General features: G+C 38.1%; 2 protein-coding genes across 3 annotated transcripts in view; one reads left to right on the top strand and one right to left on the bottom strand.

Annotated features, from left to right (window-relative positions):
* Window positions 1-7739, bottom strand: part of CIR1 (corepressor interacting with RBPJ, CIR1) — a 44668-nt gene extending 36929 nt beyond the window's left edge. The window contains exons 1-2 of the mRNA XM_047869451.1: window positions 7582-7739; window positions 1265-1359 (exon numbers count right to left, since the gene is read on the bottom strand). Of these exons, the coding sequence (XP_047725407.1) occupies window positions 1265-1359; window positions 7582-7653 (167 nt within the window). The 5' untranslated portion in view covers window positions 7654-7739. The remainder of the gene's footprint in view (window positions 1-1264; window positions 1360-7581) is intronic.
* A 27-nt stretch (window positions 7740-7766) lies between these two features.
* The window catches only part of SCRN3 (secernin 3), a 32846-nt gene continuing 24317 nt past the window's right edge, over window positions 7767-16295 (top strand). The window contains exons 1-5 of one of the 2 annotated variants that reach the window (XM_047869453.1): window positions 7767-7847; window positions 10158-10326; window positions 11802-11983; window positions 13753-13952; window positions 15840-15902. In XM_047869453.1, the coding sequence (XP_047725409.1) occupies window positions 10168-10326; window positions 11802-11983; window positions 13753-13952; window positions 15840-15902 (604 nt within the window). In that variant the 5' untranslated portion in view covers window positions 7767-7847; window positions 10158-10167. Of the gene's footprint in view, window positions 7848-10157; window positions 10327-11801; window positions 11984-13752; window positions 13953-15689; window positions 15903-16295 lie in introns of both variants that reach the window. The other variant, XM_047869452.1, reaches the window with a different exon arrangement.

Below are 16295 nucleotides of genomic sequence, written 5' to 3'. Positions count from 1 at the left end.
GGGTGGATAATGGACTTCAGATGAGAACCATGGATCTAAATCCTTAACATTCTTCATAGTTCAGCTCAAATGTCCCTTCTTTCATTAAGTCTTACCTTGTTATCCCAAATGGAATTACTGTGTCCTATGTTAGCATGCTATTGTTTTTAAAACTTGTGTTTTTAATACATTGTTATTATATTCAGCTTTGAACTATATGTACGTATCACTTACGAGAGAATTCCTGAGGGCAGAGACAAACTACATATCCCACTTTACAGGCCCCTATGACAAAGGGGCCTTTTATTGTCTTGCACAAAAGGAGGTACTCAATAAAAGTTAACCAGATTGAATAGAATTGTTGTGAAAAGTATTTAATTGAAGTAAAAGTTTTATTTCTATAATTTTGCTCTTGATACACTACATATACATATTTTTTTTAAAGTTTATTTTTATTTAGAGAGCGAGAGAGCAAGGGGGCGGGGGGGAGAGAGAGGGATAAATCCCAAGCAGGCTCCGCACTGTCACTGCAGAACCCACTCAGGGTTCAATCTCATTAACCATGAGATCATGACCTGGGCCAAAGTCAAGAGTCGGAATCTTAATCAAATGAGCTACCCAGGTGCCCGACACTACATTAGATTTTAAAGAGAATATTAAGTAATAGTCTAGTAGTACTTTACTTATGTTCTATATTTTGATGAAAAACAGAACTGAGCTGCAGACAGTGTGGTCCATATAATTAAAACATCACTATTCACCTGTTTGATTAACCAAGAGCAACCAGCTTCAGAGTTAGGCTTGCTAATATAAACACAAAATGACAAGAGCTAAACGGGAGGCACTGTGCTGGAATAAACCAACAAAGAACTCTAGTTATGATCCTGCCATTAACAGAGCAATGATATCCAGGTCAAGTAGAGACACTTTACTTTTGATGGTGTCCTATGCATCTTTTCATTTCAGTGTATACTAAAGAAATATCTCTGTAAGAGGTGTCAGTAGTTCAAGTGTAGACTTTTATTGTTCTTCCAAGCTTTACCTAAGTTGGGACTTCCTCATAAGCTGTATATGGAGTCACATCAATGTATATTTTATGTGAACTATTGGTAAGGTTGGAAAAAGTGGCCACGTACAGATATCAGAGTAAAGAGGGTTCACAGGAAATAGAATCCTATCATTGGGGTATTCAATTCAAAAAAGCTAATTTAATATATGATTCAGTAAGGGATCATTCTCATGCAACTGATCATTCTAAAAACACCAGCATAGTGAAATTTCTTACCTATTATCATATGATTCTTGTTCTTTAAGATATTGTTGCATTAATTCTTCTTGTTTCTTCTTATCATATGATATTTTCTGTTCTGCCATCCATACCTAAATTAGTCAAGTAAAAAATTAAAACAGAAAGTTTGCTCGTATTTTATAACAAAATATAAAATGTTATTGTATATAGTTTACAATATAATCTATTTTGGTCATAATGACATCATAAGATGACAACTGAAAAGTCTGACTTGTGCCTTGATACAGGTCCTTAAATCTACACATTCAGTGGTTAAAATTAACAACCCAGGCAACAACAGATGTTGGTGAGGATGTGGAGAAAGGGGAACCCTTTTGCACTGCTGGTAGGAATGCAAACTGGTGCAGCCACTCTGGAAAACAGTATGGAGGCTCCTCAAAAATTAAAAATAGAACTACCCTATGACCCAGCAATTACACTACTAGGTATTTATCCAAAGGATGCAGGAGTGCTGATTTGAAGGTGCACATGCACCCCAATGTGTATAGCAGTGCTATGGACAATAGGCTAAGTATGGAAAGAGCCCAAATGTCCATCAACTGATGAATGGATAAAGATGTGGTGTGTGTGTATATATATAATGGAATATTACTCAGCAATCAAAAAGAATAAAATCTTGCCATTTGCCACAATGTGGATGGAACTATAGTGTATTATGCTAAGCAAAATAAGTCAGCCACAAAAAGACAAATATATGACTTCACTCATATGAGGAATTTCAGATACAAAACAGATGAACATATGGGAAGGGAAGCAAAAATAACATAAAAACAGGGAGGGGGACAAACCATAAGAGACTCCTAAATACAGAGAACAAACAGAGGGTTACAAACAGAGAACAAAAGGAGGGGTTTTGGGTGGGGAGATGGCTAAATGGGAGAGGGGCATTAAGAAGGACACCTGTTGGGATGAGCACTGGGTGTTATATGTAAGTGATGAATCACTAAATTCTATTCCTGAAATTATTATTACACTATATGTTAACTAGCTTGAATGTAATTAAAAAAAAATAACTTAAAAAAAGAAAAAAAATCTAGTTATTCAAAATAGCTAGCTTTCAGGAAAAAATCAAATTTAAGAACCACTTTAGGGGGCGCCTGGGTGGCCCAGTCGGTTGAGCATCTGACTTCAGCTTGGGTCATGACCTCACAGCTCGTGAGTTCGAGCCCCACATTGGGCTCTGTGCTGACTGCTCAGAGCCTGAAGCCTGCTTCGGATTCCGTGTCTCCCTCTCTCTCTGCCCCTAACCCACTCACATCCCATCTCTGTCTCTCGAAAATAAATAAACATTAAAAAAATTTTTTAAGAACCACTTTAAGTACCTGTGGTACAACAGCTTCTTGCACTTAGTCTCTGTGTTATTTCAGAGAAGAGAATGATAATCTTTCTATATGGAGTATGTCTAGTCCAGAAAACACCCAAGGCACAGCCAGTAGGATTAAACAATGCTCCCAAATGCCAATGGAGGAGAAATGGAGGATGAGAAAAAGAAAAAAAGAAAAGGAATTGAAAGGTAGTTGCAGAAAAAAGGGAAGAGACAAGAGAGGAAACAGAGATAAGAGAGAGATGCATGAAATGCCTTGGAGTTGCTCAAGGGCACCAGTATCACAGGCTGAATGTATCCCTACATGAAATCCTCAAAATCATAAACGTGGTGGAGGTAAAAAGCCCACACAACTTAAGCAAGGATACTCAATCAGGTTATTTCTAGACTGAAAAGGTATCAAATGCCTTCCAACTGCCTTTACAGTAAAGGACACAGTATTTGACAATTATTCAACGTAAAGAGCCAGTCAAAACTTTCCATCCATGGGTGCCTGTGTGGCTCAGTTGTTAAGCCTCTGACTTCAGCCCAGGTCATGATCTCACGGTTCGTAAGTTCAAGTCCTACAGCATGTGAGCTTGAGCCCTGCTTTGGGTGAGCACGTGCCTCACTTCGGGTAAGCCGCACTTCTCTCTTTCTCTCTCTCTCCCTCTCTCTGCCACTTGTGGGATTCTCTATCTTTCTCACTGCCCTGAGCTCACTTGCAATCTCTCTCAAAAACAAAACAACACACACAGACACACACACACACACACACACACACACACACACACACACACACAACTTTCTAAACATGCTAGGTTTTAAGAAGGTAAATTAGAGGACAAATACTTACATTGATAAAATTATGTCATTAACTGTGGGGGCAAATAAGTGTGGGACAAGGCTGCCGTTAGTTAATTTTAGAAGCAAAACAGGGGTAGTTACCAGTTTGTTTGTATGTGTGTATGCATGTATGTATGTATTCATTCACTCACTCACTCACTCACTCAGGCAGAAAGAGAAGAGAGAGAATCCCAAGCAGGCTCTGCAATATCAGTGCTAAGACTGAACCAAATCATGAGATCATGACCTGAGCCGAAACCAAGAGTTTCGAAGGTCAACTGACTGAGCCACCCAGGTGCCCCACCAGTATTTTAGTAGTGATGAAATAGGAAGGTTCCAAGGGGACACAGTGTGAGATGGACAAGTAGGAATTCATATGGAAGTGAAAGCAAAAACAGAAATGAAAAGAATTCTTCAGGGACAGAATATACCAAAAATTTCTTTTGGGATAAGTTTCTGAACGTTTTCTCCACTGACTTCATACTTACCAGTGTAATGTTACAGAAGAAAAACCTACACTTGGGATAGGCAGTAAAAAGCACGTTTGGAATTTTCACTACAGCTCAAAATGAAAACAGTTGCAACAAAGACATGCAAGGGGTCACTGCCTGGGAGAGTAACACACTAATCATAACATGGCATTTCTAACAGAATAACTATAATTTATTTAAAGTTTTAGATTTTACAATGTTATTTCACCAGTCTCAATTGCTCAAGAGCTGAAATACATACTGAGTATCATGGACTGGAATAAAAATAAAACCCATTCTTAGCCTTCAAAATGCTCAGAATCTGCTAATAAAAAAAGTATGTTTAAGCTATTTCAGAATAAAAAAATGAACTGTGTAAGTGATAACAAAGTTTGCTATCTGGATAATAGGAATACATACAAGATAAAGAAATAGAACAAGACGGTGATTAATTTTAGAGGACGGGAGGAAGGCTGGTATAATGGAATACTTTATAGCAAGTTTTGGTTTTTATTTTGTTATTTTTTAATTTTTATTTATTTTTGAGAGAGAGAAAGAGAGCGCGCAAGGGAGAAGCGGGGGCGGGGGGGCAGAGGATCTGAAGTGGTCTCTGCACTGACAGCAGAGAGCCTGATGTGGGGCTCAAACTCATGAACCATGAGATCAGAACCTGAGCTGAAGTCAGATGCTTAACCGACTGAGCCACCCAGGTGCCTATTTTGGTTTTCAGAAGTTAATTTTTTTTTTTACCAATATATTTTTTAAAGTTTATTTATTTACTTTGCGAGAGAGAGAGAGAAAGAATGAGTGAGGGACGGGCAGAGAGAGGGGCACAGAAGATCTGAAGTGAGGCTGGAATTCATGAACCACGAGATCATGACCTGAGCCAAAATGTGACGCTTAACCAACTGAGCTACCCAGATGCTCCAGAAGTTAATTTTTAAATTAAGTAAATATATTCATAGGCAGCCAATGATATTATTTCTTCTATATCCTTCCAAAGATGTTCTAATGCATATATACAGAAAACAATGTGTGTGTATATATATACATACACGTATATATATATATATATACACACACATACATGTATATATATATACATACGTGTATATATATATATATATATATATCTCATACACATTCTTTTCTCACTCTTTTCATAAATGGTAACATATACTGCATGTATACACAGAATATGTATAAAATAAAATTGAGTATCATAGAGATCACTCCTAGGTCAGTTAAAAAAAAGTTTCTTGGTTTTGGAGGGAGGAGGGGCTGAATATCATTTTACTGTGGAGCTATCCCATCATTTACTTAACCAATCTCCTGTTATACTGACGGGCATTTAGGAAATTTCCAATCTTTTGCTATTACAAACTCTGCTTCAACAAATAACCCTCTACATAAGTAATACCATACATGTCAAGCAGGGTTTTGAAGAGGATCAAAACTTGCCAAGGAAAAAAACACGGTAAGATAGTACTAGCAGAGGGAACAGCTCAGACAAAGGCCGAAAGGTGCAAAATAAGAATTAAGTAGTTTAATATTACTGGAGTGTAAAATCTGAGGTAAGAGAGTAGCAATAGGGGATGAAGAAGGAAAAATAAACTGAAGCCAGATAACTAGGATTTAATCCTGTAGTATTTTACTAAGAAGCCAAGCAATCAGATTTGTGCTTTAAAAAGATCACTCTATGGAAACAACCCAAATATTCAACCAATGAATGGATACATAAAATGTACTATATCAATACAATGGAATTATTAAGCCATAAAAAGAAATACAATACTGACATGTTCTACAACATGGATGAACTTCAAAACTGTTATGGTAAGTGAAAGAAACCAGCCACAAAAGGCCATATATTGCATGATTACATTTTTAGGAAACATCCCGAATAGGCAAACCCACAGAAATAAAGTAGGTTAGTGGTTACCTCGGGATGGGGGCGGGGCGGGGATGGTGGTAAGGACAAATGGAGAATAACTGCTAACAGATACAGGTCTTGCGGGGAGATGATGAAAGTATTCTAAATTGTTTGTGGTGGTGACTGCACAAATCTGTGAATATACTAAAAACCACTGAACAGTACACTTTAAGTGGGTAATTGTCTAGTATGTGAACTGTGCCTCAATAAAGTTGCCAAATAAAAAATATTATCCTGATAGCGATGTAGAGAATGGATTTGAGAGGGGTCAAGACTGGAGGCCAAAAAAACCAAAACAAACAAACAAAGCCCCCCCAAAACCAAACCTGTTAGGAAATTTAATAGTTCAGGTGGAAGATGACGAGGGTCTGAGCTAAAAAACAGGTAGTAGTGATAAAGAGGAGAGATGAATTCGAAATATTTGGAAGGTAAGACAAATTGAATTTATTAGCTACCTAGATAAAGGGGTAACAGAAAAGGGATATATCTTGAATTTCTGGGTTGGGTGACAGGATGTGTGTTACCACCTCTATTTCCTACTCATGAGATAGGAAGTATAAAATGAAGAGCAGATTTTGAATGAAAGACATATCCATTTCAGACATGTTGAGCTTGAGATGCCTGTAATATGTCAAGATGATAATTTCCAGTATGTAGTTGTCTTGACATGCCCCAAGCTGGGAGAAGAAATGTGAGACTGTAGATTTGAGAGTACTGAGTAAAGAAGTAGTTAAAACCATGAAATTGGACGTGATTGCCTGGGAAAGCATATAAAGTAAGGCATAGGCCAAGGATGAAGCTCTGGGTAATACATGCATTTTAGGAGCAGGCTAAAAATAAGTATGTGTATAGGAGCAATTAACATTTTATTGAGCAATCCCTCTATGTGGTACTTTGTTTCAAGCCTTTATCTATAGCAGCTTATTTAGTCCTCATAACAATTTCACAAGTCAAGGCAACTGATACTGTTCATTTTAAATTTATAGATTAGGAGGCTGAGGATAAAGGATATTAAGTATTTGTGTAAGATCTCAGGGCTAAAAGTGATTGTGCTGGGAGCGCTTGGCTGACCAAGTTGGTAGAGCAAGCGCCTCTTGATTTCCTGGGCAGGAGTTAGAGCTGCACGTCGAGTGTAGAGATTACTTTAAAAAAACAATAATAAAAAATTCAAAAAAAAGTCAAACGTCGTTGTATATCGGAAACTAATGTAACGTTGTATACACGTCAATTAAAAAAAAATATTAAGTAAAATAAACAGCCAAACTTCAAAGAGTTCACCCGGCAGACGCTACATTATCGGGTGGGATAAAGACAGGAAGAGGTGCCTTTATTTCCCTCTTAAGAGCTATCTTAAATAAACAGGGAATCACTTTTGTACAGGATAGCAGAGCTCAGAAGCCACGATCCCTGTGATCCGAAAAGACAAAACCAAAAACAGTTGAGAAAGTAACGAGGAACCATATGATCATACTTCGTATCTTACAAATTTACACATTCTAGATGACAAGCCGACCGGGCAGACGAAGGCTGCCCGCCTCCCGGCTGATGGAGAATAAGCGTCGAGGCCAGCTTTATTAGCGAGTTTCTCAGCAGAGAAAAAGGGGCGGGAAGACCAGGGTGTCAGGCCTGGGGAAGCGGCGACTGTTCCAGAAATCCCACAGACACAACCACTTTCATCACCTCCAGCCCTGGGGATCCCAGGCGCCAAGAGCCAGAACCCTACCCGGCTCCCCTTACTCACTTTCTTGATATTGGATTTGGAGGCGGGATGAAAGTCCTTCTTGCACATGAAATTGGCAAAAGACTTCCCCATCTTGAAGCCTAAGCTGGGGCCGGAGGCCACTGGAACTGTGAACAACGTAAACAAATACTGCCGCCTAACCGGAACTGCGCCTCCAGTGGCAGCGGGAACTTCCGCGGTCAAAGGTGACAGCTTCCGGCCGCTAGCTCCTCCGCCCGCCCTAGCACACCCCTTACCCCTTCCTCTGAGGGTAGCTCCTAGGCCAGGTGAGGGGCGTGAACGGGGCAGGGGCGTGCAAAGTTGTGGTGCTAGGTGGGAAGCCGCGCGCTGTGGCGTGGCGGGACCGAGGGGCTCCGGGAGAGGCCCCGGGTCTGGGGTGAGCCGGCTGCGGGCTGAGCGCCGCCAGCTGGGGTGCAGAGTGTGTGCTGGGTGGCAAGGGGTGCTTGAAGTTCGTCCTCTTTATTCTGTGAACTCTGACTCCGGGTACATAAAGTTCTCCGCACCGAGTTTTCTCGAATGCGTTTTGAAAATAGTACTTCTCGTCCAAACTGTAGTACGTACGGATCGGGTGGATCAAACGACGTGATATTTCTAAAAACGCTAAAGCATGTAAAATGGAATGTCAACTCCGTAAGAGCGAGGATTCTCAGCTGTACCGTGCCTGGTTCAGAAAGATGTTCCTAAACATTTGTTGATGATGAATGCGTACTGGGAGTTAATAAAGACTCTCAAGCCATCCCCTTCTAAACGTGCTAGGCGTTTTCCTAAGTAGGTGGCGTGTTTCCTTAGCTTCTCGTATGACTCCAGTTAGCATAGGTCATCTAGTGCATTTTGACGGCCCTTCAGACTCCAGGGTTTTGAGTGGACATGGCTGCTTTGCTGTAGGGGATCCACCAACCAAATCCTCAGCAAGGAGGGGGTGGGTATGATAACAAGAAGAAGCCTTTTATGAGAAATATGCTCTTCTGCCCAATAATAACAGCTTTCATTTGAGTGTCTGATATGTTCCTTGCACTGTGCAAAAACGCTTTACACACTGTCTTTTTAAATTCTAATAACAACCTCCTGAGATATTTACCGATGAGGCAGAAGGCTTAGTTCGAGATTGAATAGCTTGCCAAGGTCATGCAGTGGTATAACTAACTTTGGAACACAAATAGAACTGGACCTCGGACATAAAGGTTGAAATTTACACAGAAAAGAACAGCAGCAATCGTGACTTCCCTCTTTCAACAACAAGAAAAGAGTAAAGTGTTAGGAGTTTCAGGCTGAATGTGTTTCTTTCTTACTTGAGTCACTTGTTTTCTTTTGAATGAAACATTTATTAAACTTACTTTTTGTTTTTAAACTGCTAGTATGGGTTACCTGGGTGACTCAGTCAGTGGATCATCCAATCTCGAGTTCTGGTCAGGTCCTGATCCCAGGGTCGCTGACCATGGAGCCTGGTTAAGATTCTCTCTCTCTCAAAAAAAATTTTTTTAATAAAATAAACTGCTAGTATCTGTTTGTGTAAAGCGATTCTAAAGTTTGGGCATTATAGGGGCGCCTGGGTGGCGCAGTCGGTTAAGCGTCCGACTTCAGCCAGGTCAGGATCTCACGGTCCGTGAGTTCGAGCCCCGCGTCGGGCTCTGGGCTGATGGCTCAGAGCCTGGAGCCTGTTTCCAATTCTGTGTCTCCCTCTCTCTCTGCCCCTCCCCCGTTCATGCTCTGTCTCTCTCTGTCCCAAAAATAAATAAACGTTGAAAAAAAAATTAAAAAAAAAAAATAAAGTTTGGGCATTATAAAATAAGGGAAAGCAGGAAACTCTAAAACAGTATGTCCATTCTGGAAGCAAATATGATCTACCAAAACTGAGGATTTCAGGTTTTCCAAATTACAAATGAAGACACAATCTTGATACTAAATTCTACAATCAGGATTTATAAGTTATGTATGTGAACTTCTTCCTAGACATATCAACAGTTTGGTATTTTGATTGACATGTTTTTGTATTTGTCTGATTCAGTGAGTCTTAAAATTTCAGTCTTCTCAGTATTATAATCTGGGTGTATTCTTCTCCAGCTCAAAGGAGACCCCTTCCTTCCTTTGAGGAAATACTGGGACATTTCATAACTTCAGGTGATGAGAATACAAAGATTAATAAAGCACGCTCCCAGCCCTCATGGATCTTATTGTCCAGAAGGAGACTCATATATGTGCGCAAATATGGAAACTCATAGGCGTACGCAAATATAGTCTTCATAGCAGTAAAGTGCATGGGTTCCCAAATATGGAAATACTGAAAGGAGATTCAGGGAAAACTTCGGGAGAGAAAGATCTTAGAGGATAAATTTAACCTATAGACTAGAAGAAGTTACTTGTAATGTCATTTTCTTATTGATTCTTGTAGTACAAGATTCATTCCCAAGTCATTTTCTTACAGATTTTTGTAGTGCAGTATAAAGTTTAAAACGTTCATGAACACTCTTTATTTGATATGGCAATAACATCCCTTGGTTGTCAAGTAAAACTCTTTGTTTTGTATATACTAAAAATGTTTCTCCCTTTTTATTTTGAATCTTCTATATGTTTTTTAGTTTTTAAAAAATGGAACCTTGTTCCTGTGATACTTTGGTGGCATTACCTCCAGCAACGGTTGATAACAGGATTATTTTTGGAAAAAATTCAGATAGATTGTGTGATGAAGTACAGGAGGTAGTTTATTTTCCTGCTGCAGTTCATGAGAACCCGAGAGAACATCTTCAGGTAGGTGAAGTACATGTTTTGTTAGCAATAGTTTTCTTTAAAAGTCTCATAAGCAGCCTTTTAATTAGCTGGTTATTTGGCAGAGACTCCAGAAGTTAAAAATTCAAGAATTTAAATTTGAAAAATAATTTGAGTCAGAATTAGACTTCTGGTCTTTTCTTTCAGTGATGTGGAGGAAGCTGAAAAAACAATAGAAATAGTTGTTGATTCTTTGATCAAATATTTGAATGTTTATCATATGCAAGCATGTCAAATAGGGCAAGGATTTAACGCCTGCTGTCAAGACTAGTTCTGTCTTCCAGGAGCTTAGAGTCTAGTAGAGGAATAGGATGTATATGTAATTAACCCCATTGTAAAGTGGGATGCTTTAATAAGAGCCACAAGTTGTGTCAGCAATAGAGAAGGAGCAATTAATTCAGACTAGAGATCGAGGAAGGCTTCCCCAGGAGCTGGGATTCAGCTGGAGTTTGATGGCCAAAAAGGATTCTGATTGGTGTAGAATAGAGAAAGTCATTCCAATCTCTGGAAATAACAGTTTTAACATCAAAATAGGTTTATGGGGCCTTACATTATTAATATGCATTTTATGCAATCATTCGGTAGTATACACATTAATTAAACGATCCTTTAAAAATTTTTATTAAAAACCCATTCAACACAGAACTTAAAGTTTCACATTATGCTTTTATTGCTAACATATATTTTTTAGATTTCATTTTATTGATATTCTAATAATAAAATATATTAAATAAGATGTTTTCTGTATACAGGGAAATTTTTTTTTTCTTTTGCTGAGACTATTTATTCATCATGGGTCCCTTTCCACTTTCTCTCTTTATGTTTAAATTTCTCCTGTTCTGAAGCCAGTGGTTCTTATTCTTTTCACTACTGTGGACATACCAGATGGTTGACTTTCACATGCTACATAATTCTCTTGTATGTAATTCATACAAGCAATTCTCTTGTATGTAAGGGCTAACATATGGGACTTAGGTCACTAATTAAGAAATACTAGACATTGAGATTGAGGTCTCCTCCCTTGAGCATCAACTCAATACATCCTCCTCTACAAAATGTTTCAAGATTTCACAACTAGAAACTATCTCTCTACTGAGCTTCCGTTAGCACCTCATTTTTATCTTTCTTCACAGCCCTTATACTTTACATTTTGTTAAATTTTAGTTAATGTGCAAGTCTTAGTTTCTTGAAAGCAAGATCTGTATCTAATTCATCTTTGTAACTAACATATCTCTTAGCAGAGTACTTTATAAGAGGAGATGCTTAGTAAATATTTGAATGAATAAAAGCTTTAGGGTCAATTCTGAATATGTTTTAGGGGTAATGACTTTATTATTGAAATTTTTAAGTTAGTTATACTTTATTTCATAACGGGCATGTCTTCTGATTTTTAGGATTCTAGAATTTGGTAACTTTCTTTTTTGGTTTTATGGTTGTTGTTATGCCTTTCTTTACAGTGTACTTACATAGAAATTGATCAAGTTCCTGAAACATATGCTGTTGTCCTCAGTCGCCCAGCTTGGTTATGGGGGGCAGAAATGGGAGCCAACGAGCATGGAGTTTGCATTGGGAATGAAGCTGTATGGGGAAGAGAAGAAGTGTGTGATGAAGAGGCGCTACTGGGCATGGATCTTGTCAGGTTATTTTTTAATTATATTTTTCTGGTATGGACCATGTCTAAAATTTTAATTTTGGTGTAACTCTTGCCAGTTTTATTTTCCTATTTTTGTCCCATTTTGGGGATGTCGATACTTCATAGTTTGTGTTCAAATGCTTTAGAATACAGGCATACCTCACTTTATTATGGTTTCCTTTCTTGCACTTCACAGATACTGCATTTTTTAGAAATGGAAGGTTTGTGGCAATGCTGTGTCAGGCAAGTCTGTTGGTGCCATTTTTTACAATAGCATTTGCTCACTTTGTGTCTCTGTGTCACATTTTGGTATCTCACACGATTTTTGTGTCTCACGCTATTTTTTTTATTTGTATATTTTTTAAGTGTGTTTATTTATTTTGAGGGAGACAGAGACAGCATGAGTGGGGGAGGGGCAGAGAGAGGGAGAGAGAATCCCAAGCAGGTCTGCACTGTCAGCACAGAGCCCGATGTGGGGTTTGAACTCATGAGCTGTGAGATCATGACCTGAGCCAAAACCAAGAGTTGGATGCTCAACTGACTGAGTCACCCAGGCACCCCAATTCTCACACTATTTCAAACTTTTTATTATTATTATATTTCTTATGGTGATCTGTAATCAGTGATTATAACTTATTGAAAGCTCAGATAATGGTTAGCATTTTTTAGCAATAGTTTTAAATTAAGGTATATAATTGGTTTTTTTAGACGTAATGCTGTTGCATACTTAATAGACTACAGTATAGTGTGAACATAACTTTTATATACACTTGGAAGCCAAAAAATTCATTTGACTCACTTTTCGCAATATTCATTTTATTCCAGTGGCCTGTAACTGCTCCTGCATTATCTCCGAAGTATGCCCATATAGGCATGTAATTTGAAGCCTCAAATATCATTGAGAGAAGGGGTTGAAAATTATGGTTTATTGGAAATACCAAATATACTTTATCAGACCTTAATTCTCACAGTAACCTCATGGACTATATATTATTATCCTCATTTTACAGATGAGATACCTGAGGTACAGAGATAAAGCAACTTGGCAATAAGTTACCACATTGGAATTTTAACATTGAGCTACTTCACTCCAAAAACTTTATTTTCATGATTTCAAACTGACTTCAGAAGGAATGGCTTAGAAGTTGGATTTCAGGGGTGCCTGGGTGGCTCAGTCAGTTAAGCGTTCAGCTTCGGCTCAGGTCATGTTCTCACAGTTTGTGAGTTCGAGCCCTGCACTGAGCTCTGTGCTGACAGCTTGGAGCCTGGAGCCTGCTTCAGATTCTGTGTCTCTCGCTCTCTTCTGCCCCTCCCTCTCTTGTGCTCTGTCTCTGTCTCTCTGTCTCTCTCAAAAATAATAAACGTTGGGGCGCCTGGGTGGCTCAGTCTTTGAGCGGCCGACTTCGGCTCAGGTCATGATCTCGCGGTCTGTGAGTTTGAGCCCCGCGTCAGGCTCTGTGCTGACAGCTCGGAGCCTGGAGCCTGTTTCAGAGTCTGTGTCTCCTCCCTCTCTCTGACCCTCCCCCATTCATGCTCTGTCTCTCTCTGTCTCAAAAATAAATAAACGTTAAAAAAAAAATTAAAAAAAAAAATAAACGTTAAAAAAAAATTTTTTTAAAGTTGGATTTCAGTTTATCTGTTAACTTAAAACAGATAAAGTTCTTAAAAAAGAACTTTTATTTTGAATATAAAATAAAATCTCATGTGCATGAAATTATTTAAGAAAAATAATGGAGATTTATTTTAATCTGAGAACTTTAATATTTTTATTTTAGACTTGGCCTTGAAAGAGCTGATACAGCTGAAAAAGCCCTCAATGTCATTGTTGATCTATTAGAAAAATATGGCCAGGGTGGAAATTGTTCAGAGGGTAGGATGGTATTCAGCTATCATAACAGTTTCCTGATAGCTGATAGGAAAGAAGCCTGGATTCTGGAGACTGCAGGGAAGTACTGGGCAGCAGAAAAAGTACAAGGTATGGACAACTTCTCATGATTTAATTTGTTTTTAGTTTGTTTTACAATTAATAAAATAACCCCCTTAACTGTAGACATTGCATTTAATTGTTTCTCAAGATTTATAATCCAGTGCAATAAAGGGTTAAAGTGCAGGGGAAATGAAAAAAAAAATGTGAAAGAATGTAATAATGAAAGAGCACTATAAAAAACTTTTCTGAAAAAGAGGAAAAGATGATGTTATCTCTTTTTCATATTATGATATTAATTTTATATGACCTGTATATATTTTCTGTGCAGCTGCTCTTGGCTGTTTTATAGTACTTTTCCACTTAATAACCCCTTGCCATTTCTTCCTCATTTACCTTTGGGCTGAACTCAAAAATTTGATCACACATGCATAAGGAGGTAAGGCAAGGGGAGTGGGAGTGTTGCTGGGGATTTGTGTCTGTCCATTAGGGTTGGAAAGAATATGTTGATATTATAGTAAAGCATAAACACTGAATAACACAATTTGATTGTTTTGGGATGCTTTACATGTTTTTCGTGGTTTCTTTGTGATCAAATATTCCTTTCATTTTTCAAGTGAGGAAATCCAGAAAAGGGATGTGATTTACTCAAGGCAGTGATTGAAAGGCTTAGAATTTAAATCTTTCCATCCTGACTCTCAGCTCAATATTCTTTCATTAGAGTACAGCCTTGTGCTTAAGCATGATCATGTACTTCTTATGTACTTACCTCCTGGATCTCCTAGTTTTACAGGGGAGATAAGGTACACATGAGAAAATATTACGTGTTGCATGAATGATTCAGGCACATAGATGCTGTGAACAATTAGAGAAGGGAAAAGTAATTGTGGACTGGAAAAATTCAGAAAGTCTTCATGAAGGTAACCTTGAGCTTTGGAGGATTTGGATGTTATTTTTCAAAATAAGTCATTGCCAGTTTTGATGGACATTTCATTTTATATATTGCCTGTGTGTTTGTTAAGATATAAAAGTGAATTTAGACATTTTATTATTTTCTAATTGGGGGGCAATTGATTTCTACTTGTCAGAGTGTTATTCTAAATCTGTTTTAAAACATTCATCAACTTTCATTTTTCGTGATCTCTTTTATTTACTATGATCTCTTTAGAACTGGTTTTTATTGTTTCTTCTGTTTTTTTGTTTTTTATTTTTTATTTTTTTTCAATATATGAAGTTTATTGTCAAATTGGTTTCCATACAACACCCAGTGCTCATCCCAAAAGGTGCCCTCCTCAATACCCATCACCCACCCTCCCCTCCCTCCCACCTGTTTTGTTTTTTAGTTGAAAATTTGTTATAACTTAGTGCCATGATATTTTGCAAAGTCTTATATTTCTGTTCTAATATTATTTATGACTACTTCTTAAAAAGTAACTTCTAGGGGGTGCCTGGGTGGCTCAGTCACTTATGTGTCTGACTTCAGCTCAGGTCGTGATCTCACATTTCGTGGGATTGAGCACTGTGTCAGGGTCTGTCCTGACAGTATGGAGCCTGCTTGGGATTCTCTCTCCCTTTCTCTCTGCCCCTTCCCTATTCACATGCTCTGTCTCTCTCAAAATGAATAAACTTAAAAAAAGTTTTTTTAAAGTAATTCTTTTATGTCTTTGAGTGTGTAATAGAAGTCTACATTCACATTTAAATAGTGGTTAATAATTATAATGTACAGATAAATACAGTATGTTAAATGTGATTTTTCTCTGCCCTTTCCTTGTTCTTCTTTGAAAATAGAGGGAGTTCGTAATATTTCTAATCAGCTTTCTATAACAACCAAGATTGATCGGGAACATCCAGACCTGAGAAACTATGCTAAGCAGAAAGGTTGGTGGGATGGTAAAACGGAGTTTGATTTTGCTGCAACATACTCTTATCTTGACACAGCCAAGATGATGCTTTCACCAGGCAGATACTGTGAAGGCTACAAGCTTCTGAATAAGCACAAAGGTAATTTTATCATTGAAATAATATCAGAATGAAAAATTATATTTTGTCTAGGTATAATGTGGATATGATAAAATCTGGTTTGGGGGGAATTATTCTTAGTAGAGATATAGTTTTATTAAACTGAAATTTTGTAAACTGATATTGTAAGCTTTTTTTTCCTCTGAGATGACTGAAGCACTATATAATTTTGAGAGGATAATAATTCTTTTATTTTTAAATTTTTTTAAACATGTGTTCATTCTGAGAGAGAGAGAGAGAGAGAGAGAGAGAGAGAGACAGAGCGTGAGCAGGGAGGGGCTGAAGGAGAAGGAGACACAGAATCTGAAGTAGGCTCCATGCTCTGAGCTATCAGCACAGAGCCTGATGCAGGGTTTGAACCCACAAACCTGAGCC

Source organism: Prionailurus viverrinus, chromosome C1, assembly GCF_022837055.1.
Source record: "Prionailurus viverrinus isolate Anna chromosome C1, UM_Priviv_1.0, whole genome shotgun sequence".
NCBI lineage: Eukaryota > Metazoa > Chordata > Mammalia > Carnivora > Felidae > Prionailurus > Prionailurus viverrinus.
The sequence above is the reverse complement of the archived record's forward strand: the minus strand, read 5'-3'. Positions and strand labels throughout refer to the sequence as shown.